We start from the raw sequence: 22,289 nt of genomic DNA on the forward strand, positions 1-22,289 counted from the left end.
TTTTTTTGCAGTCTGGAGTTAAGCTTTAAGCGAAGCATAATAATAAAACTGATATTAACATCTGCAATAACATATATGCTTGTCTTTATTTTGCTGTAGCTGATTAAATGATAGTGTCAGTTGTATAATTCTTATGTTGAAAGCAAAGATCTGGCATGTAGCTTGTTCCATAATATTTTATTTTCTAAATTATGCAAAAAACATTCCTTTTTTTTTTTTTTTTAATGGTTAATGGAACTTGTGGGTTTCTCATAACACTTAGCAAGTGCAAGATGTTCTATATAGAGATGATGTCATCAGCTGATTAATCCTTTGCGCTCCCTCCCCCCTTAGTCTAAATCCAGTCATTGCCACCCCCTTCTTCCCATCGCAAATCTGTTCTCATCTAATCTCCTCCAGTCTGCTCTGCTTATGGGCAAGAGGCAATAAAATAGATATATTAAGGGTACATTTAAATCATCATCATGTGAATAAAAGCAGAAAATCTGTTTTTCACAAAATGTCCAGGCTTTATCCTTTAAATACAGTGCCAGTTATGTAGCAGATTTATTTCTGAATGTCAACTGTTGTATAGTTGTTGAGATATTTGTAATGGAAGAATCTCTTTATGGCATTTTAATGTGTTTTTTTTTTTAATGTAGCTTAAACTGAACCCGCTGCAGATGATGGAAATCAGATTAAGAAAGACAATAAGTCTTTACTACTAAAATTAACTGGTTAACCTTCTTCTGTGTTGATGACTGATTTTGAAATACCGTATTTATGATATTATTATCTTATTATTCATAATAAAGCAGATTTACATAAAAGTCAATTTTTCTTACAAAATCTTAGAAAGAGGGTCTATAGGATAAGCACAGCAACACAATGAGCTTTGGTTTCATGTACACTACAGCATGTTTAGCTGCTTCTTCAATGATGCAGATTAACACTTGCTGCAGTCCATAATAGTGACATGTTTATAAGCCCTCCTCCCCTCCCTAGGGAAGTCTTTCACCACTGCAGTGGCTCTAGGCTCTGTTCACACTTGAGCGACGCTACCGTGTTGGGTTTTTGGCGCTTTTTTAGCGTGTATTTGGGTGGGCCTCCTTCTACTCAAAAAAAGAGCTAAAGAAGCTTATGCACCAATTTATGCTGCTGAGCCAAGAGTGGAAAATGCATGGCGAAACACTACCCGAGTTTGGGATGCCATTAAGAAATAATAGCACTGCAAGCATGTCGTGGTTTTAGCATATTTTTCAAATATTGGCTTGTTTTTGCCTGCATTTCTGGTATGAATGGGGCCTAAGCAGGTGCAGTCTAGAAGTGGTGCTTGTGGAGAAGTGTCCATTGCTGACCCAATTGGTGCATCAGTGTTGTGGGCTTAGTACTTAATAGTCAGGCTCCATCTCTAAAGATGATAAAATCTCCATGTGAACCTTTATTTCTAAAAACAGAAAATTTTCTATATACAGACATGACACAAAAACGACACATACTAATGCAAATCTGATTGCCAACATGCTATTAACTTACAAATAATGTGCTCAAAAGAATAAATTGTACCATAGACACCCACCTGTGCACTCAAAATAGCCACATTATAGCTTTTGCCATCATGTTTCAGGTACAAGAAGTTTAAAAAAGGGTATAAATATAACTAGCATACACAAAATTAGAATAATAAAAAAAAATTATTACAGTAATTATACATTGGTATTAAATCATTGTATTGATAGTCCAGTGTAGGGAAAAAATAAGAACTTGGATGACAAAGCATTCATTTAGCTCCAAGTGATTGCACATGGGTTTACCCTTCTAAATTGCCATGGGGTGCTCTGTTGTCCACTTTTCAAAGCATGTTTTATGTTACACCCAGGTGTAACCTGAAGCAAGGTCAGCGTCCCCTACCTTCAAAACTCGTGACCGCACTTAGGCCTCATGCACACTGGACGTTTTTGAACCTTCTTGTAGGGGCGTCAGGCTATTTTTTCCCCCCTACCTCTAAACTTCCCTGCAGCCTATGTGTCCATGCATACAAAGGCTTTTTGCAGTGTTTAGTGGCAGGGGCTTTTAGAGGCAGGTAAAAAAGCCGGTGCGTCCCAGGAGAGTAGAGTTTTGGTCGAAAATAATACTTTAAACTTCTAGGCGTGTTTAGCGCTTGAGTGTTAATTAAATTCAATGACCAGAATAAATTATTATTCTTGCCTATAAAATGAATTCACACCCAAGCTCTTGTTGTCGGTAATTGCACATTAAAGCTTGTAAAAGCTTTAGATGCTTTTACAAGAGTCAGGCTTTTTTTCTGCCATGAGGAAAGGTTTCTAGGAGGGTTTGCATAATATCCTGTGTGCATGAGGCCTTCAGTCCATTGATACTTTCTCCAGCCCTGTAACCCGAAGATCCTTGGCCTGGTACAGACCAGAGCATTGTACTCATCGTGGTTGCAATGTTCTGCAGGCAAAGTGTAAGTTCACCTTTTACAGAAAAATGTGTAAGGCGAACTGAGCCTGACCACGGCAATCTCCCATTCTGAGCCCCAGGATATACGCATCAAGTGTCCGGGGCTTAGAAATCCCCTCAGCTGAATGTCTAAAATGTACCTCGTCGAGAGGGGCATTTTGGAGCATTCTAATTGGGCAGCTTTGTCGACCAATCAACAGCTGCATAGCCCATCCTGTCAGCTGGGAAGAAGACGCGTGGATGCTGAGGGGATTTCTAAGCCCCGGACTCCTGACGCGGATATCCCGGGGCTCAGAACGGGAGATTGCCGCGGTCCAGGTCAGTGGGACTGGTTGGGGGGGGGGGGGAGAGAGGAGGGGGTCCTGTGTAAGTTCACCTTACAGATTTTTCTGTAAAGGTGAACTTGCCCTTTAAGCCAAAGGGAAAAAAATAAACTGCATATTTTTATTATAATGCACACATATTAATTATTTTTTAAAAGCTGGGCTTAAACTTTAAACAAACTCAGACATGGGGCCCTTTAACACTGCCGCGCTTGAAAGTCGTGCGATTTTGACGCAATTTCAGGGAATGCCTGTGTAAACTTGACAACTATGGACCTCAACTCGCATGAAAGTCGGACCAAAGTAGTACAGTCACTACTTTGAAGTCGGCACATATATGAATGGTAATCATTGGAAATCATGGAGAATGACTTGTTATGCGATTTTGCAGTCCCAAGTCACAGGACAAGTCGCACAGGTGTGAAAGGGGCCTTATCTACTCTGGTTGAGCACTCTGGCCTTCTACTTCCTGTGATTTCACTCATGGCCTCATGAGTGAGTTGAGGACAAGAGTGCAACTCCCAGACATACACTAGGAGAAAGGGAAGCCAGTATGTACTCATGTGTCTTTATGTGGAGCTCCATCCAAAAGGGGAACATCCGCTTGTTAGCCTCTTTCCCAATACCCCCCACCTGGTTTTGACAGGTACCTGCTCCCACTTCCGGCTGACTTTGCCACTCATCAGGAAGTTCGGCCCCCCTCATCCTCCCTCATCATTCGCGCATGCACTGTAAGGAGCCGGCTGTGAAGCTGCAAGGCTTCACTGCTGGTTTCCCTTAGCCAAGATGGTGGTGGCAACATTCGAGAGGCAATTGAAAAATTGGCTTGGGTGAAGACACCGCTGGATTTCTTGGACATGTAAGTGTCTTAACATTAAAAGTCAGCAGCTACAGTATTTGTAGCTGCTGACTTTAAATTTCTTTCTGAAGGAGCCTGAAGCTCTGCTTTTATTGATGGGGCAGAAAGAGAACCTTCATCACCAGGGTCTTCCGAAAGAAATGAAAGAAGGAGATTCAGTTACATCACAATAAAAAAGACATAACTTTAGGTTGAGTTCTACTTTAAGCAGATTTGTTTTTTGTTGTTGCTCATTATTTGCATATATCTTTTCCTTTTTTTTTTTTCTCAGATGTGGTCGGAAAGAAAACTGCTTCTGAGGTGAGACCTATATTCAAATTTTATATAAAATGTATATAGTACCTGCAACTTGTGCTGGGCATTTTGGTTGATACAAGCTTATAGCATGATTAGTAGTGTGAGGGGGTTAGCTCGGTAGCGGGTGTGTGTGACCCCCTGGATGGGTTCACAACACAAAGTCAGGCACAGCAGACAGCGGTGTAGGTGCAAAAAACAAAAGATCCGGTTTATTTAGGCTACATGCAATGATACATATAACAGCCAAACAAAATAAAACAAGAAAATAAATCCTGGTCAGCTTGACCTCTAACTACACACGTAGATTCCCTGTCTAACAACTGGGTGCAGCCTTGTGCTGCCCCAATCCCTGTCTCTATTGTAGGGGTTTGCCACACAGGCGTTAACTCACCGCACAGAACAGATCTCAGACTCCCCAGTCTATACACACAAAACTGGTTCCAGGATGGAGCATCTCCCTATGCATGCTGTTTTTTTTTGTAGAGGTCTTAATGAGCCCACTTACTACAGCTGGGCTCATTAACTCTTCCCCTCTAATTGTAAAAGTCTGCATAAAGCCTGAATCTAGGACACACATATTTCCCATCCTGAATACAACCAGGTGATTTTACCTGCGTGCTGCCACATGCCCCCCCCTCTTGTTTCAACCTTGGGGTTGTAACACAAGCAGCCAGACACGCATGTATCCGAAACAAAGCATCCACATTCCCCATTTTAACACCAGGGCGATGCTTAACTGTAAAGTTAAATTCCTGTAGGGCCAGGAACCACCTATTTACCCTTCTATTGGTCTCCTTGTTTTGAGCCATCCACTTTAAAGGAGCGTGATCAGTCACCAGGTCAAAGTGCCTACCTAGCAGATAGTACCGAAGGGAATCTAGAGCCCACTTCACTGCTAAACATTCCTTCTCAATCGTGGAGTAATTTACCTCATGGGACTTCAACTTCCTGCTGAGGTAAATGACTGGGTGCTCTTCCCCGCTCCAGACCTGGGATAACACTGCTCCTAACCCAACGTCTGATGCATCAGTTTGTACCACGAAGTCCTTAGAGAAGTCTGAGTACAACACTGGCTGGCTACATAAGGCTGTTTTTAAGGACTGAAATGCTTCTTCAGCCTCTGGGGACCATTTAACCATAACCGACTCTTTCCCTTTTGTCAGGTTGGTGAGGGGCACAGCCTGAGAAGCAAAATGGGGAATGAATCGTCGATAATAGCCAGCGATTCCCAGAAAGGCTCGTACCTGTTTCTTGCTGTTGGGACGTGGCCAACTCTGTATGGCCTCGACTTTATTGACTTGGGGTTTTATCACCCCCCCTCCCAATAGTGTACCCAAGATATTTGGCCTCCTCCTGTCCAATGGTACACTTCTTTGGATTGGCTGTAAACCCAGCTTCCCGGATAGAGTCTAGGACTGCTTGTACTTTTGGCAAATGTGAGACCCAGTCTGTGCTATGGATAATCACATCATCCAGGTAAGCTGCAGCATATTTCTGATGGGGCCTCAGAATCTTATCCATTTTCCGCTGGAATGTTGCCGGTGCATTCTGTAACCCAAACGGCATTCTCTTATATTGGAATGCCCCATCTGGGGTTACAAACGCAGTTTTCTCCTTGGCCGACTCGGCCAGGGGAATTTGCCAATACCCTTTGGTGAGATCAAGAGTTGTCATATATCGGGCTGTTCCCAGCCGGTCAATCAACTCATCTATACGTGGCATGGGGTAGGTGTCAAATTTTGTAACTTTATTTAATTGTCTAAAATCGTTACAAAACCGCCAGCTCCCATCAGGTTTGGGCACTAGTACAATAGGACTGGACCAGTCACTCTGGGACTCCTCTATCACACCCAATTCCAGCATCCTTTGAACCTCCCCACGTATTGCCTCCCGTCGGGCCTCTGGTATTCTATAAGGTTTTAGTTTTACCCTTTCTCCTGGCGGGGTGATAATGTCATGCTCTACGCCAGATGTTTGTCCCGGAAGCTCAGAGAAAATCTCTTTGTTACGAAGTACAAACTCTTTAACCTCCTGTTGTTGGAGTTTCGATAAGGTGTCTGCTATTCCAACCTCAGGAACTAAGCAATCAGGCTGTACTTGTGACAAAGTCTCTGCGACTAGGGATTCCCTATCCCTCCAGGCTTTCAGCAGATTGACGTGATAGATCTGCTCCGGCTTTCGCCTTCCTGGCTGTCTAACCCTGTAGTTCACCTCACTAATTTTTTCAATTACTTCATATGGACCTTGCCATTTGGCCAGAAATTTGCTTTCAACCGTAGGGACTAGCACCAAGACCCTATCCCCCGGGGAAAAAGTACGGGTCTTGGCCCCATGGTTGTACACTCTCTGCTGTGCTAACTGCGCTTGGGTTAAATGTTCCTTTACAATTGGCATTACCTGTGCAATTCTATCTTGCATCAGGGCGACGTGCTCAATCACACTCCTGTGAGGAGAACTCCCATTTGCCCAAGTTTCCTTGGCGATATCCAGCAGCCCTCTTGGGTGTCTCCCATAGAGCAACTCGAAGGGTGAGAAACCCGTAGAGGATTGGGGTACCTCCCTAATGGCAAACATCAGATAGGGTATTAGACAATCCCAATTCTTTCCATCTCTATCCACCACCTTCTTTAACATTTGTTTTAGGGTTTTGTTGAATCTTTCAACCAACCCATCTGTTTGGGGGTGATACACAGATGTACGCAATTGCTTCACTTTGTACAACTTGCATAATTCTTTCATAACCCGGGACATAAAGGGTGTACCTTGGTCCGTAAGCAGTTCCTTACAAATACCCACGCGGCTAAAAACAAGGGATAGCTCTTTGGCTATGGTTTTGGCCGAGGTATTTCGGAGAGGAATTGCTTCCGGATAACGGGTGGCATAGTCCAATATAACCAAAATGTACTGATGCCCCCTAGCAGACTTCATTATCGGACCTACCAAATCCATTGCGATCCTCTCAAAGGGGACCTCAATGATAGGAAGAGGTACCAGTGGGTTACGGAAATGTGGCATAGGTGCCGACTTCTGACACACAGGGCAGGAGGAACAATACTTTTCTATTTCCTTCATGACCCCAGGCCAATAGAATCTCTGCAATACCCTATCTCTGGTTTTCTCTGTCCCCAGATGACCTCCCAGAATGTGTCCATGAGCCAATTCTAACACCAACTTCCTGTAAGGTTTGGGTACTACAAGTTGCTCAATGGTTTCTTCTGCCCTTTGAGCCACTCGATATAGAAGGTCCCTTTCCATAGTGAAGTAAGGATAAGGGCAAGTCTTATCTGGGTTCACTAACTCGCCATCTACTTTCACCACATTTTCCCGTGCCTTTATTAGGGTGGGGTCTTTTAACTGTTCTGTGGCAAAATTTTCCCTGTGAACCTCAAGATCCGAAAACTCCACAGAAGGCATGTTTTCATCTGAGGATGTTGGCTCCTCCCCAGTTTCTCGAGTTTCCCCCGCCAATACCGACAAGGGAAATTCAGGAGAGTCCTCACCACTCCCAGAGGAATTCTGGTCATCTTCCTGGTTTATAGGGGCACCAATGGGGGCCTCAGGACAATCCCAGAGTTCCCAGAATTTTGGAAAATCCCTTCCCACAATAGCATCATGTGGTAACTGAGACACTAACCCCACCTGATGAGAGAGGTTACCTTTGGGGGTCTCAAAAAACACTGAAGTTACAGGATACTCTCGGGTGTCCCCATGCACACTAATAACAGCCACCCTGTTCTTCCCAGAGACCTCTGTAGTAACTAATTCAGCTTTTATCAATGTTACCAGGCTACCTGAATCTAGCAACACATCAACATGTCTACCATTAATACACATTTTACATAAATGTTTCTCAGGTCCCCGAATGGCCGTGCATGCAACTGTCGCAAACAGCGACTGACGTCTCTCCCTTATAAATTCACATTGCATAGGCTCATCCACAACTGGGCAATTGGCTGCAATATGTCCCTCTTGGCGGCAGCGGTAGCAAATAATTTTTTTCGCTGCCTCTTGCAGCATGGGCTTCCTGGGCTGCTCCCGCCAGACCTTAGGTAGAACTCCCACCCTCTCACTCTCTCCACCCTCACCCCTTGGAGTCATCTTACCCGCCACTGGGGATGATCTGGTCTTAGGGGGGAAAGTCCGTGAGTCCTTGGAAGAGGTGGTCATGTTCTCTGTAGCCAAGTACCTCTCAACCAGATCCACAAGTTTATCTGCATTTTCTGGGTCTCCATGGCTTACCCATTTTTGGATGGCAGTAGGAAGAGCTCTCAGGAAACGATCCATAACCACACGTTCCACAATGTTTGGTGCGGTCAAAATCTCTGGCTGCAGCCACTTCCTGCTCAGGTGAATGAGATCATACATTTGAGACCTGGGAGGTTTTCCAACCTGAAAAGTCCAGTTATGCACACGCTGAGCCCGGACTGCCAGGGTGACACCCAGCCGTGCCAATATTTCTGTTTTTAGCACCACATAGTCTTTTGCTTGGTCAGGCTCTAGGTCATAATAAGCTTTCTGCGATTCCCCAGTTAACAGAGGGGCCACCAGTCCAGCCCATTGCTCCTTAGGCCACTTTTCCCTTTCAGCAGTCCTTTCAAATGTGGTCAAAAACACCTCCGGATCATCCTCTCCCGTTATTTTTGTCAGTAAACGGCTCACACCAAAGGATGCGGTATTATTGTACCCACTTGCTTCATTGGTCTGCGGACGTTGCTGTATCAATGTCTCTATTTGCTGTTGAAAATTCTGCTCTTGCTTCTGCAACAGGTCTATGAAGCGGGCTTCAGATCGCTGCTGGGCTTGTTGCTGAGCTTCCAAACTCTGCTGCAAAGTTGCATTTGTCTGCTGCTGATTTGCATTTGCCTGCTGCTGGGCTTGTTGTTGAGCTGCAAGGCTCTTTTGTAAAGCTGCATTTGTTTGCTGCTGATTTGCATTTGCTTGCTGCTGATTTGCATTTGCTAGAGCCAGCTGTCTCGGTATCTCCTCCATTGCTGGCCTTTAAAAAAAATTGAAAAAAAAACTTGCCAAAATTCTCCACCAACTGTGAGGGGGTTAGCTCGGTAGCGGGTGTGTGTGACCCCCTGGATGGGTTCACAACACAAAGTCAGGCACAGCAGACAGCGGTGTAGGTGCAAAAAACAAAAGATCCGGTTTATTTAGGCTACATGCAATGATACATATAACAGCCAAACAAAATAAAACAAGAAAATAAATCCTGGTCAGCTTGACCTCTAACTACACACGTAGATTCCCTGTCTAACAACTGGGTGCAGCCTTGTGCTGCCCCCAATCCCTGTCTCTATTGTAGGGGTTTGCCACACAGGCGTTAACTTACCGCACAGAACAGATCTCAGGCTCCCCAGTCTATACACACAAAACTGGTTCCAGGATGGAGCATCTCCCTATGCATGCTGGGGTTTTTTGTAGAGGTCTTAATGAGCCCACTTACTACAGCTGGGCTCATTAACTCTTCCCCTCTAATTGTAAAAGTCTGCATAAAGCCTGAATCTAGGACACACATATTTCCCATCCTGAATACAACCAGGTGATTTTACCTGCGTGCTGCCACAGTAGTTATAGCTTTTAGCAGGGTGTTATTGTCACAGATGGTATATTGATTAAAGCAGACCTCCTCCTTTCCCAAAACCCCAAGATTGGTAGGTTTGGGGGAATTCAACAAATTCTAACCCCCTAAGTTATTGGTGTATCCAGTGTTTCAGCACAATATAGTGCATGGATAAGAGCCCAATGGAAATAATATTTACCTACGTGTAGAGGGAACAGGAGTGTTTTTGTTTTTTTGACATTTACTATTTTTATAACACTTAATGAAACTGGCATTTGAATGGTTTATTTTGAAGGGTCAATCTGGTCTTGAAGGTCCAAATATCTAAAATGTGATATCTACAGAATGTCAAAAAATGACTGTTAGCTTCTACCACTTGGTTACACTGGAACACTTCATTGCTACAAGTCATGTTCTTTATGGCCAGACAGTAAAGTGAGTCCTTGAAAAAGTTGTAGCTTATTAGGACTAAGCCGTGAGCCACTATGAATATCTAAAAAGTGAAACTCATTGAAATGTGTACGTTAAAAAAAAAAAAAAAAAAAAAATATATATATATATATATATATATATATATATATATATATATATATATATATATATATATATATATATATATATATATATAATTTTTTTATTTTATTTATTTATTTTTCCATATAAATGTTAACACATTTACCAATGGAAGTTATATGAGACCTGTACTTTGATAAATGAGCTGTCAATGTTGACCTTCAGTCAAGGACCCAGAGCAAGCTTTCACCCAGAGATATAATAGTTGTCAGAACGATTGACTTGGATATTGGGCTTGGTCAGTGAATCAAATGACACTCGATCAAGTGGATCTACATAATAGCCGTAAAATATATTTTCAACTGTAGAGATCTGCAATGGCAGCCTATATAATTCTCCCAGTACAAATTTTCTTTAAAAAAAGCAGGGGTTTTAACCCCCTGCTAACGCCCGATAGCAGCACTGCCCCATTGATTTCAATGGGAAGCAGCGGTGGAGCAGTGGTAGAGGAGTGATGAGTTCACCGCTCCAAAGAAGCCCTGTCAGCACACCGCTCCAGTGTGAAAGCCCTTGGGCTTTCACATTGGAGTGAGAGGAGCCGCTTTTTTTCAGGTGTTCTACAGGAGCTATTTTTAGCGTTGTAGCGCCTGAAAAATGCTGGCAGTGTGAAAGGGGTCTTATTGGTTGGTGACTTGTGGCACTGCCCAGGATTGCAGTAACCTCAATCTACCAGCAAATAATATTGGAGAGTGGAGATGTGTGTGCACTTCTTTGAACTGAATTATCTCCAAAGAATTCTCCTGAAAATAAATAAATAAAAAAGTATGGTAACCCTCCTACCTGTCATCAAGTGAACCTGTGCCCATTCACCCTAAAGTAGTTACATATTGTGCACAATAATTAAAAACAAAATTTACATTTCTCCACGATGCTTATAGATACAGAGATGAATTGTTGAAATCTTAGCCATTGTGTTTTGCTTTGTGTTGCACCTTCTAGGCAGTTGATCCGTATTTTTACCACCCCTGACTGCCATATCTCAAGTGAACGTGGTCAACAGCCATGTTAATACACATTTCCTTGGTAAAATGTATAAAACATGTTGTGTTTAGCAGGATGTACTACAGCCAACATGTCTGATTCAAGTGAAGTGAAAGGGATGTTTGCCAGTTCCAGCGATGTCTTCAAGCCTTTTAGTCCATTCACACAGGGGCAACACGACTTGTAGGCGACTTGAGTCAGGCAACTTGGACACGACTTGAGTTAAGATCACAGCGCGACTTGGGACGACTTCAAAACGACTTGTGATGACTTCAAGCGCGACTTGGGACGACTTACAAGTCGCCCCAGGCCAGGCGACTTTTGCCGTGGCCAAGCAGAGAATGAGCTCAAGGGGGAACTCCACGCCAAATTTCTGAAAAAAATTTGGCGTGGGTTCCCCCTCCGAGAGCATACCAGGCCCTTAGGTCTGGTATGGATTCCAAGGGGAACCCCCCTACGCCGAAAAAACACCGTGGGGGTCCCCCCCAGATCCACACCAGACCCTTATCCGAGCACGCTACCCGGCCGGCCAGGAAAGGGGGTGGGGACGAGCGGGCGCCCCCCCCCTCCTGAGCCGTACCAGGCCGCGTGCCCTCAACATGGGGGGGTGCCTTGGGGGAGGGAGGGCGTGCGCCCCCCCCACCCCAAAGCACCTTGTCCCCATGTCGATGAGGACAAGGGCCTCTTCCCGACAACCCTGGCCGTTGGTTGTCGGGGTCTGCGGGCGGGGGGCTTATCGGAATCCGGGAGCCCCCTTTAATAAGGGGGCCCCCGGATACCGGCCCCCCACCCTATGTGAATGAGTATGGGGTACAATGTACCCCTACCCATTCACCTGTAAAATAAAAGTACCCAAAAAAAAAACACAACACACGAGATAAAATATTTTATTGCACAGCTCCGGGGGTCTTCCGTCTTCGGGGGTCTTCTCGCCGGACTCCTCCGCTATCTTCTTGTAGCTCTTTTGCTAGCGGAGGAGTCCGGCTTTCTTCCTCCCCGCCGCCGGCCTCTTCTCCCGACTTCGGGGGTCTTGTCCCCCTCTTCGGTTCTTCTGCCGGGCCACCGCGCCTTCTTATAGCTCTTTTGCAGGCGGTGGCCCGGTCTTCTGTCGCCGCCGCCTTCCGTTCTTCTTGTTCTTCTTGTTCTTCTCCAGGAGATGTTGACACGTCGCTCTCTCCGGCCGGAATGCCAGAGCCGCGCTGTGCGGCCACTTATATAGTGACAATGGGGCGGTGTCACATGGTATATGTCACATGGGTCACACCTTGTCCCCATGTCGATGAGGACAAGGGCCTCTTCCCGACAACCCTGGCCGTTGGTTGTCGGGGTCTGCGGGCGGGGGGCTTATCGGAATCCGGGAGCCCCCTTTAATAAGGGGGCCCCCGGATACCGGCCCCCCACCCTATGTGAATGAGTATGGGGTACAATGTACCCCTACCCATTCACCTGTGAAATAAAGTACAAAAAAAAACACAACACAGGGAAAAAATATTTTATTGCACAGCTCCGGGGGTCTTCCGTCTTCGAGGGTCTTCTCGTCGGACTCCTCCGCTATCTTCTTGTAGCTCTTTTGCTAGCGGAGGAGTCCGGCTTTCTTCCTCCCCGCCGCCGGCCTCTTCTCCCGACTTCGGGGGTCTTGTCCCCCTCTTCGGTTCTTCTGCCGGGCCACCGCGCCTTCTTATAGCTCTTTTAGAGGCGGTGGCCCGGTCTTCTGTCGCCGCCGCCGCCTTCCGTTCTTCTCCTTCTTCTTCTCCTGGAGATGTTGACTCGACGAGCTCTCCGGCCACAATGCCAGGGACGCGCTCCGCTGCCACTTATATAGGGACAATGGGGCGGTGTCACATGGGTTGATGTCACATGGGTTGGTCACATGGGTTGATGTCACATGATGACCCCGCCCCCTTACCATGTGACATCAACCCATGTGACCAACCCATGTGACATCAACCCATGTGACACCGCCCCATTGTCCCTATCTAAGTGGCAGCGGAGCGCGTCCCTGGCATTGTGGCCGGAGAGCTCGTCGAGTCAACATCTCCAGGAGAAGAAGAAGGAGAAGAACGGAAGGCGGCGGCGGCGACGGCGGCGACAGAAGACCGGGCCACCGCCTCTAAAAGAGCTATAAGAAGGCGCGGTGGCCCGGCAGAAGAACCGAAGAGGGGGACAAGACCCCCGAAGTCGGGAGAAGAGGCCGGCGGCGGGGAGGAAGAAAGCCGGACTCCTCCGCTAGCAAAAGAGCTACAAGAAGATAGCGGAGGAGTCCGACGAGAAGACCCCCGGAGACGGAAGACCCCCGGAGCTGTGCAATAAAATATTTTTTCCCTGTGTTGTGTTTTTTTTTGTACTTTATTTCACAGGTGAATGGGTAGGGGTACATTGTACCCCATACTCATTCACATAGGGTGGGGGGCCGGTATCCGGGGCCCCCTTATTAAAGGGGGCTCCCGGATTCCGATAAGCCCCCCGCCCGCAGACCCCGACAACCAACGGCCAGGGTTGTCGGGAAGAGGCCCTTGTCCTCATCGACATGGGGACAAGGTGCTTTGGGGTGGGGGGGCGCACGCCCTCCCTCCCCCAAGGCACCCCCCCATGTTGAGGGCACGCGGCCTGGTACGGCTCAGGAGGGGGGGGGCCGCCCGCTCGTCCCCACCCCCTTTCCTGGCCGGCCGGGTAGCGTGCTCGGATAAGGGTCTGGTGTGGATCTGGGGGGGACCCCCACGCCGTTTTTTCGGCGTAGGGGGGTTCCCCTTGGAATCCATACCAGACCTAAGGGCCTGGTATGCTCTCGGAGGGGGAACCCACGCCAAATTTTTTTCAGAAATTTGGCGTGGAGTGCCCTCTTGAGAGCTGATAATTCTGTCAGAGTCGCCTCCGTATAGACGTAGATCCGACTTGGAGGCGATCTCCATTGAAATCAATTGGTACCGGTCGCCTACAAGTCGGATAGAAGTAGTACAGGAACCTTTTCTGAAGTCGGAGCGACTTCAGTAGTGTGCATTAAGACGGCTCTCATTCACTTACATTGCTTTTTAAATGTTGTCCGACCTGAGGCGACCTGAGGCGACTAGGGGCGACCTGAAGTCGGATCAGGAGTTGCCCCTGTGTGAATGGACTCTTTAGCTGTTAAATTGTAGGTTCTTCTTTACCTTAATCATAAACAATGCATGAAGGCAAAAAACCTTGAGAATTTAGAATCACTGTGCAGTGACAAATTTATAGATTTTAGTCTGGAATTCCTCCTAAAAATAGCAATGTACTGTCTAACATGTGAAGGGTGCAGGTTCATAGGCCACTCATGTTCTTACAGCCTCATAGTTGTGTATCTGCAGTGTGAGATACACCACTGCATCAGTTTACTTGTCTCTGGAGATTTAGTGGTGTCACTACTGTGCTGCTTGCTGAAATTGAGTTTTCACTGCATGCATCACTCTGCTTCTGCTTTATTCTGTGCATCTGTGTTGTCTGAACCTTTTCCTTAAGTTTCTTGAATATTCCTCCACTTATTATCAAATCTTCAGTCATCAGGGCACAGTTCTGACACAAGGAAGCAGAATTCAATTTCTCTACCAATATGGTTGCCCGCACAGAGTAGTGGAACAGGGGTGCACTGACCAATTGGCACTCCCCGAGGGCCTGGGGCCAATAGGGTGTCCCATCGGGGTTACCTACCTCAGTAAATGCAGGGACAGTTTGTAAAAATCCGGTTCTTTTTACATCTGTCCCTAGACTGTCCATTTCCAACTTCCATTTTCTGTAAAAATCAAGAGGCTAGAGATGCTCTGCCTCCTCAGCCAATGGGAACACAGTGTACCCACCCCCTTCCCCAGTGTGCCTTATTTGACTTTAGAACATGAAATGCTGGCAGCTGGAGGGGAGGAGTGTACACGGCCTGAAGTGTGGGATGGGCTGCACCCTGCTAGAAGAAGGTAGACTGGCTCGGCTAAGCTAAATGTAGCCTTGTCAGTATTTTGCCTTTGTGAGGAGGGAGAGGCTGGGTTTTCTCTAGCAAGGCTCCTGCCTCTGAGGCTGTTAGATCAATTTTCTGTGTGAGGAGAAGTACACTGCTTCTGGAGGAAAGACCTGTTCTGAAATTCTCCCTCAATCTCTGCTACATGTCTACACCTCCTTACCCATTACCTGTTTACCAGTACACAGGCACAGTCTCCTCCTCTCCTGCATTACTACCACATGTGGCTGTGAGCTTCCAGGGAACTACAAGTACCAGCATGCCAGGAGATGGGGGCAGCAACAGAAGTGTGTTAGATCAGGCTCATTTTTAGATGAAAAGTACTAGTCTGTGTGGTGTGTGTGTGTGTGTGTGTGTGTGTGTGTGTGTGTGTGTGTGTGTGTGTGTGTGTGTACGTATACGGTGTGTGTGTGTTACATAGTCAAGCTGAATAAAAGACACAAGTTCATCCAGTTCAACCCAAAAAAAAAAAACATACAATCCCATATACAATATAAGCAGAAAAAATGCAGCACACAAAAAAAATATAATAAACAAATTTATGAATACGTATTAATGTATAAAAAGTCCAAAGAGGTAAAGAAGGTTCAATGAATCAACAGCTCATCTCCCTCCACCTCGTCCAGCAGATATAAGGATAGTAAGGGTCCGATCACCATCACCCAACACGACAGACCCTTACCCTCAGTGCAACAATAATGCACATGCAAAGACACCACTCTGCTGCAAAAATCCTCCCAAACAGTACACTGGAACCAGATCTCTCCAATCATGAACAGGCATTACAATTCCCATGTAGTTCAGAAGCCTGTCCTCCTCTCAGAGACCTCTATCCTGCCACCCCCTCTATACATGAATCTATCTATGGCCGGCGCTGCCACCCCTTATTACAGCGGCGGGGGGGGGGGTGGGGGTGGGGGGTTGAGTCCAATCATAGCAGAGGACAGGAGAAGACGTCAAGGAGCTGTCCCACCGAGACAGGGTAAGTGAAAACGGCGGGCGGGGTGCACACTGGAAGCATTTGATATGGCACACTGGCAGCATTTGATGGGGCGCAGTGGCTGTGTTTGATGGGCACAGTGGTGGCAATTGATGGGAACAGTGGCTGCGAGTGATAGTACAGCGAGGCTGCAATTGATGGGGTTTTTTTCATAATTTTTCAGTATGTTTGAGCCCCCCTATTAATTTTGAGCACCAGCCGGCACTGCCTTAATGCATAAGATGCATTAAGGTGAAAAAACACAAGGGTTTACAACCCCTTTAAGTCTCCTGCCACTCTTCATGTTGTCAAGCTTGGTGCCCATCCACATGGGTCTGCCCGCATTAATGTTGCATCAAAAAGATGGCTACCGCGTGACGGCCATCTGTAAGCCCGGGGGCCCCATAATTTTCTGTTGCCCATAAGTTGTCAGTCCACCCCGGTATGGAATAGAGCTCAGTAATGGAGAAAAGAGCATCTTCAGGATGTCTATGGTCATTACTGATTTGTTTCTTTGCCTCCTGCTTCCTTTTTGGGCAAAGCTTCCAGAGTTTGGATCCTCTTTAACCACTTCAGACCCGGAAGGATTTACCCCCTTCCTGACCAGGCCATTTTTTGCGATACAGCACTGCAACGCTTTAACTGACAAATCGCGCATGCGACGCTTTACCCAAACAAAATTGATGTCCTTTTTTTTCCCACAAATAGAGCTTTCTTTTGGTGGTATTTGATCACCTCCTGCAGTTTTTATTTTTTGCTCTATAAACAGAAAAAGAGCGACAATTTTTTGAAAAAAACAAAACTATTTTTAAATTTTTGCTATAATATCCCAACATCAGTGTGTATATCCAGGTGTAAAAGGTGGCATATTAACCACTTGACCACTGGGCACTTAAACACCCTTAATAACCAGACCAATTTTCAGCTTTCGGTGCTCTCACATTTTGAATGACAATTACTCAGTCATGCAACACTGGACCTATATGAAATTTTTGTCCTTTTTTTCACATAAATGGAGCTTTCTTTTGGCGGTATTTAATCACCGCTCGGTTTTTTATTTTTTGTGCTATAAAAGAAAAAATACAGAAAATTCTGTAAAAAAAAATGAATTTTTCTTTGTTTCTGGTATAAAATCTAGCAGATTAGTAATTTTTTCTTCATAAATTTTGGCCAAAATTTATACTACTACATATCTTTGGTAAAAATAAGTACAAATTGGTGGATATGATTTGGTCTTTGTGAAAGTTATAGAGTCCACAAGCTATGGTGCCAATATCTGAAAATTGATCACACCTGAAGGACTGACGGCCTATTTCAATTCTTGAGACCCTAACATGCCAGAAAAGTACAAATACCCCCCAAATGACCCCTTTTTGGAAAGAAGACATTCCAAGGTATTTAGTAAGAGGCATGATGAGTTTTTTGAAGTTGTCATTTTTTCCCACAATGTTTTGCAATATCAAGATTTTTGTTTACTTTTTTTTTCACAAAATTGTCATATTATCAGTTTATTTCTCACAGAGCATATGCATACCACAAATTACACCCCAAAACACATTCTGCTATTACTCCCGAGTACGGCGATACCACATGTGTGAGACTTTTACACAGCGTGGCCACATACAGAGGCCCAACATGCAGGGAGCGCCATCAGGCGTTCTGGAGCACCCAGGACAATTCTGACATTTCTCTCCTACATGTAAAAATCATCATTTATTTGCTAGAAAATTACATAGAATCCCAAAACATTATATATGTTTCTTTTAGCAAACACCCTGGAGAATACAATGGTGGTCGTTGCAACTTTTTATCTCGCACGGTATTTGCGCAGCAATTTTTCGAATGCTTTTTTTTGGAAAAAAAACTGTTTTTTGTGCTTAAAAAAAAAAAAAAACACAGTATAGTTAGCCCAATTTTTGCATAATGTGAAAGATGAAGTTACACCGAGTAAATAGATACCTAACATGTCACTCTTCAAAATTGCACAGGCTCGTGGAATGGCGCCAAACGTCGCTACTTAAAAATCCCCATAGGCGACGATTTAATTTTTTTTTACTGGTTATATGTTTTGAGTTACAGAGGAGGTCTAGGGCTAGAATTATTGCTCTCGCTCTAACGTTCGCAGCGATACCTCACATGTGTGGTTTGAACACCGTTTTCATATGTGGGCGGGACTTACTTATGCGTTCGCTTCTGCATGCGAGCACATGGGGACAATATTTTATTGTTCATTTTACTTTATTTATTTTAGTTTGACATTTTTTTCCCCAAAAATACATTTTTTGATCACTTTTATTCCTATTACAAGGAATGTAAACATCCCTTGTAATAGGAATATGGCATGACAGGTCCTCTTTACAGTGAGATATATATAAGACCCCACATCTCACCTCTAAGCTGGGAAGCCTGAAAAAAAAAAAAAAAAGATTCTGGATTTGATCGTATTGGCGAGTTGGTAGAAGCACCGGAGGGCATGTCTATGGCTGGGTATTGCAGGGTATCACCGACTATGGCTGGGTATGGCTGGGTATCTCAGAGTATGGCGTTGCAGAGTATTGCGTTGCAGAGCATTGCAGGATATTGGCGGGTGTTGCAGAGCATTGCAGAGTGTTGCAGGGTATTGGTGGGTGTTGCAGAGCATTGCAGGGTATTGGTGGGTGTTGCAGAGCATTGCAGAGTGTTGCAGGGAATTGGCGGGTGTTGCAGGGAATTGGCGGGTGTTGCAGGGAATTGGCGGGTGTTGCAGGGTATTGGTGGGTGTTGCAGAGTATTGCAGAGTAATGGCCGGGTATTGCAGAGTATTGGCAGGGAATTGAGGGGTTAATTTTCGGTGAGCAGCGATGTGGGCACTGTAGATGCAGCCCACATCGCTGCTGACACCGATCTCTTCCCCCTCCCCTGTTCCGATCGGTACAGAGAGGGGGAGGGAGGAACCGGCGTCATAACATGACGCCGGTTTGTTTACAAGTGATCACTCCGTCATTTGACGGAGCGATCACGTGGTAAACGGCCGCTATGAGCGCCCATTTACCGTGATCCGTGATGCGCCGGGTCCTGTGGACCCGGCGGTCACGGATGCTCTCGAGTGTGCGCGCCCCAAGGGGCGCGCGAGAGCGGAATTCTGGGAGGACGTCATATGACGGCCTCCCAGAGTTAAGAAACCGCCCTGTAGCCGTCATTCGGCTATAGGGCAGTTGTTAAGTGGTTAAAGTAGCCTACATGTAATAAAAACGGAAAGAGACTGGGCATGTACTGGATGGAAAGAGATGTATCGGTATATTTTATGCCTCCCTTTTTATAAATAAAGAATTAAAAAAAAATAATAATAATAATATCCCAAATTTTCTTCATCAGTTTAGGCCAATATGTATTCTTCTAAATTTTTTGGTAAAATCTCAATAATCGTATATTGGTTTGCACAAAAGTTATAGCGTCTTCAAAATAGGGGAAATACTTATGGCTTTTTTTTTTTTTTTTTTTTAATACCAGTGGCGGTGAAATGCGATTTTTAGCGGGAGTGCAGCGGACAGATCAGACACTCTTTGCTGTATAAATGTCACTGGCAGGGAAGGGGTTAACACTAGGGGAGATCAAGGGGTTAAGTGTGTCCTAGGGAGGTGTTTCGAACTGTGGGGGGGGGATGGGACTGACTGGGAGTAGAGAGATTGCTGTTCCTGATTACTAGGAACAGCAGATCTCTCTCTACTTCCCTGACAGAACAGGGATCTCTGTTTACATTGACAGAGCCCCGCTCTGTCTCTGTGAGGAGCGATCAGAGGTGGCTGGCAGACATTACAAGTGCCAGCCACGTGCCCCGACTCCAGGTGTTGCGTGCGCCCCTTAGAGCTCTTAAAGCGGCTGACATACACCTACGGCGATTCGCCCAGGAGAGCCAACCTGCCACAGTATAATGACGGCAGCTGGTCAGCAAGCAGTTAAGAATTGTATTATTATTATTTTTTTTTGAAAATGTTTTATTTGGTTTTACAAATAAAAGGTTACAACAGATAACTGTACAGAATAAAAGTAAACAGATATAACCACGTACGTAGTGAGTAAAAAGAACCAATGGTAATATAGCCCCAGGGTCGGGGGAAACAGACCCGAGTGGGTCTCAGTAGCCTATGTAATCCGAGTACACCAGAGATATGAATAAAATCGGTAGCCTCAGGGTCACAACCTCTAGAATAAAGAAAAGACGAGGAAACACACAGTTATGATGAGAAATGCACATCTTAGGGTCAGAATGTCAAGGTGGCCTATAGGCCGCAGGGTCTCCCCGGGGAGATAGTTTAAGTCTACCCAGAGAGCCAGCCAGATCCTTTTGGAGATACCAAGCCGTAAATCGGAATGGATGCATTGCTGTCTGAATGTCAGCGTGAGTTAAAGTGACCTCCATATAGTTACGCCATTTCGCAAAGAAACGGTGTGTAGGACGAGGAGTTCTGGTGATGGCGTCCAGATGTTCCATATAGAAAAGTGATTCGATAGCCTTTTGTACCGCTAGCAAAGTGGGGGGATGTTTGCAGAATCGTCCTACGAGCAACAAGAAGTGCCAGTTGTGCCCAGTGAGAAACAGACGTCGGAATCCCGTCTCCCGCTGGGGGAGTTTGAGGTGCCCATCCAAATACGCAAAGCATAACATCTTTCGGAATCCGCTGTTTAGAAACAGATTCAACGTAGGTAGTTACTGTGTCCCAGTAGCTTGCTATGGCAGGGCAGTCCCATAGACGATGGAGCAGAGTGGGGCGAGGTGAAGAGCACCATGGACATATTTTCAAGTTCATATTGCTGTTATCATTGTACATGGGGTAGTAGGCCCTGTGAATTATCTTAAATTGTGTTTCACGCCACGTTTCGGAGAGTGTGAGTTTACGTATTTGCCGGTAGCCATCCATAATTTTAGTAGGGAGATCGTCATCCCCCAGTATGGTCGCCCATTTCTGGAAAGGTGTAAGATGGTATTTATCCGAATGGTATTGAAGGAGGTAAGAGTAAAGGTTGGAAATGGAATATTCCCCCGAGTTCAACACAGTGTCAATGAAGGACTGCTGGAAAGGATTCGTCTGGGGTCCATATTGCGAGCTCAAGTAGTCAATTAGCTGGTTATAGTAGAAAACATGAAAATAAGTAAATAAGATTGCGCTATGGACAGATATAATGCCTATACACTGCAAAACTGAAAGAAAAACAGGTGAAAATAAAAATGAGATAAAAAGTAAACTCGAGAGGTTGAAGCTGCCTGTGCTTAGAATCTACCCCTTAAAATAAAGGAGTAGGTCAGAGATAAAGTATGAATTAAGCTATGGCGCTAAAACCTTTTCTAACAAATATCCTGGTGTCAAAAAGGTGTGTAAAGATCTAATCAGTGTAATAAATAGATGGCCCTGTTTATTGCCCCGGAAAATAATATAAATAAATACTGTGAATTGATGTGAAATGTGTGGTCTCCTGAGGACCACCTTATAGGTGGTACCTACCAAATATTATATATATACTTCTTATAAATGCGTGTTGTGTAGAAAAGACAATTTTTTTCCTGTTGGCATGCAACTCAAAAAGTACACATGTGTTATAACCAAAGAATAGTGAAAATGTTTCATAAAAATGTAAATAAATAAACCATATATGCTAAGTGAGAGAGATCATATGCAAACCACAAGTCACTATATTAGTGGTCTGTAAACTGTGCTCTATATTATGAGTCCCAAGGGTGACAGTCCAAGAACAGCAAAAACAAAAAGAATTCTTTCAATGCCCAAACAAATTTTTTCAAATCGCATCACACAGTTGCTCGAAAAAAACGCATAAAGTCTCTTCAAGTAAAAAGGGTAGACCAAAGTGACTAGTGCAGAAAGGTTAGGAACAATCTTCTCCGGTGCGCCACTCAGTGTCAGAGAAATAATTGCGCTCACCAGACAGAGAACCCTGAAAGGGTTAGCCGAGCAGTCACAGTATAAGCCACTGTGCAGCTTTCCTTGGGCTCTGCTCCTGCTGTGCTGGGGGAATGTTCGCCCTTTTACTTCCGCAAATAGTCCGTTTAGCAAGTGCATGAGGGAGGAAACAGAGGTACAACCATAGTGCAACACTGTTTGTTAACGATTTATTTATCTAAAATCCAAACTACTCACAATATTTCATAAAACAATTCGCCTTTGAAATGGCTGCGCTGGCGTTGCTGCCTGTATAGCAGTATGAGGTGCACGTCCTAGGCCACGCCCTACGCGTTTCGTCAGAGCGACGTCATCTGGAGCCTCCAGATGACGTCGCTCTGACGAAACGCGTAGGGCGTGGCCTAGGAC

At 45.3% G+C, this 22,289-nt stretch overlaps 1 protein-coding gene across 5 annotated transcripts in view; it reads left to right on the forward strand.

Annotated features, from left to right (window-relative positions):
• The window catches only part of PIP5K1C (phosphatidylinositol-4-phosphate 5-kinase type 1 gamma), a 561,428-nt gene that overhangs the window by 51,452 nt on the left and 487,687 nt on the right, over positions 1–22,289 (forward strand). For all 5 annotated transcript variants that reach the window (XR_013272204.1, XM_077475680.1, XM_077475681.1 and 2 more), the window contains exon 2: positions 3,896–3,924. Coding sequence is in view for 4 of the 5 variants with exons in the window: in XM_077475680.1 (XP_077331806.1) it covers positions 3,896–3,924 (29 nt within the window). In the remaining variant the exon portion in view is untranslated. The remainder of the gene's footprint in view (positions 1–3,895; positions 3,925–22,289) is intronic.

Source organism: Lithobates pipiens, unplaced genomic scaffold, assembly GCF_037356315.1.
Source record: "Lithobates pipiens isolate NorthernLeopardFrog02 unplaced genomic scaffold, aLitPip1_a1.2 Scaffold_13, whole genome shotgun sequence".
Taxonomy (NCBI): Eukaryota; Metazoa; Chordata; class Amphibia; order Anura; family Ranidae; genus Lithobates; species Lithobates pipiens.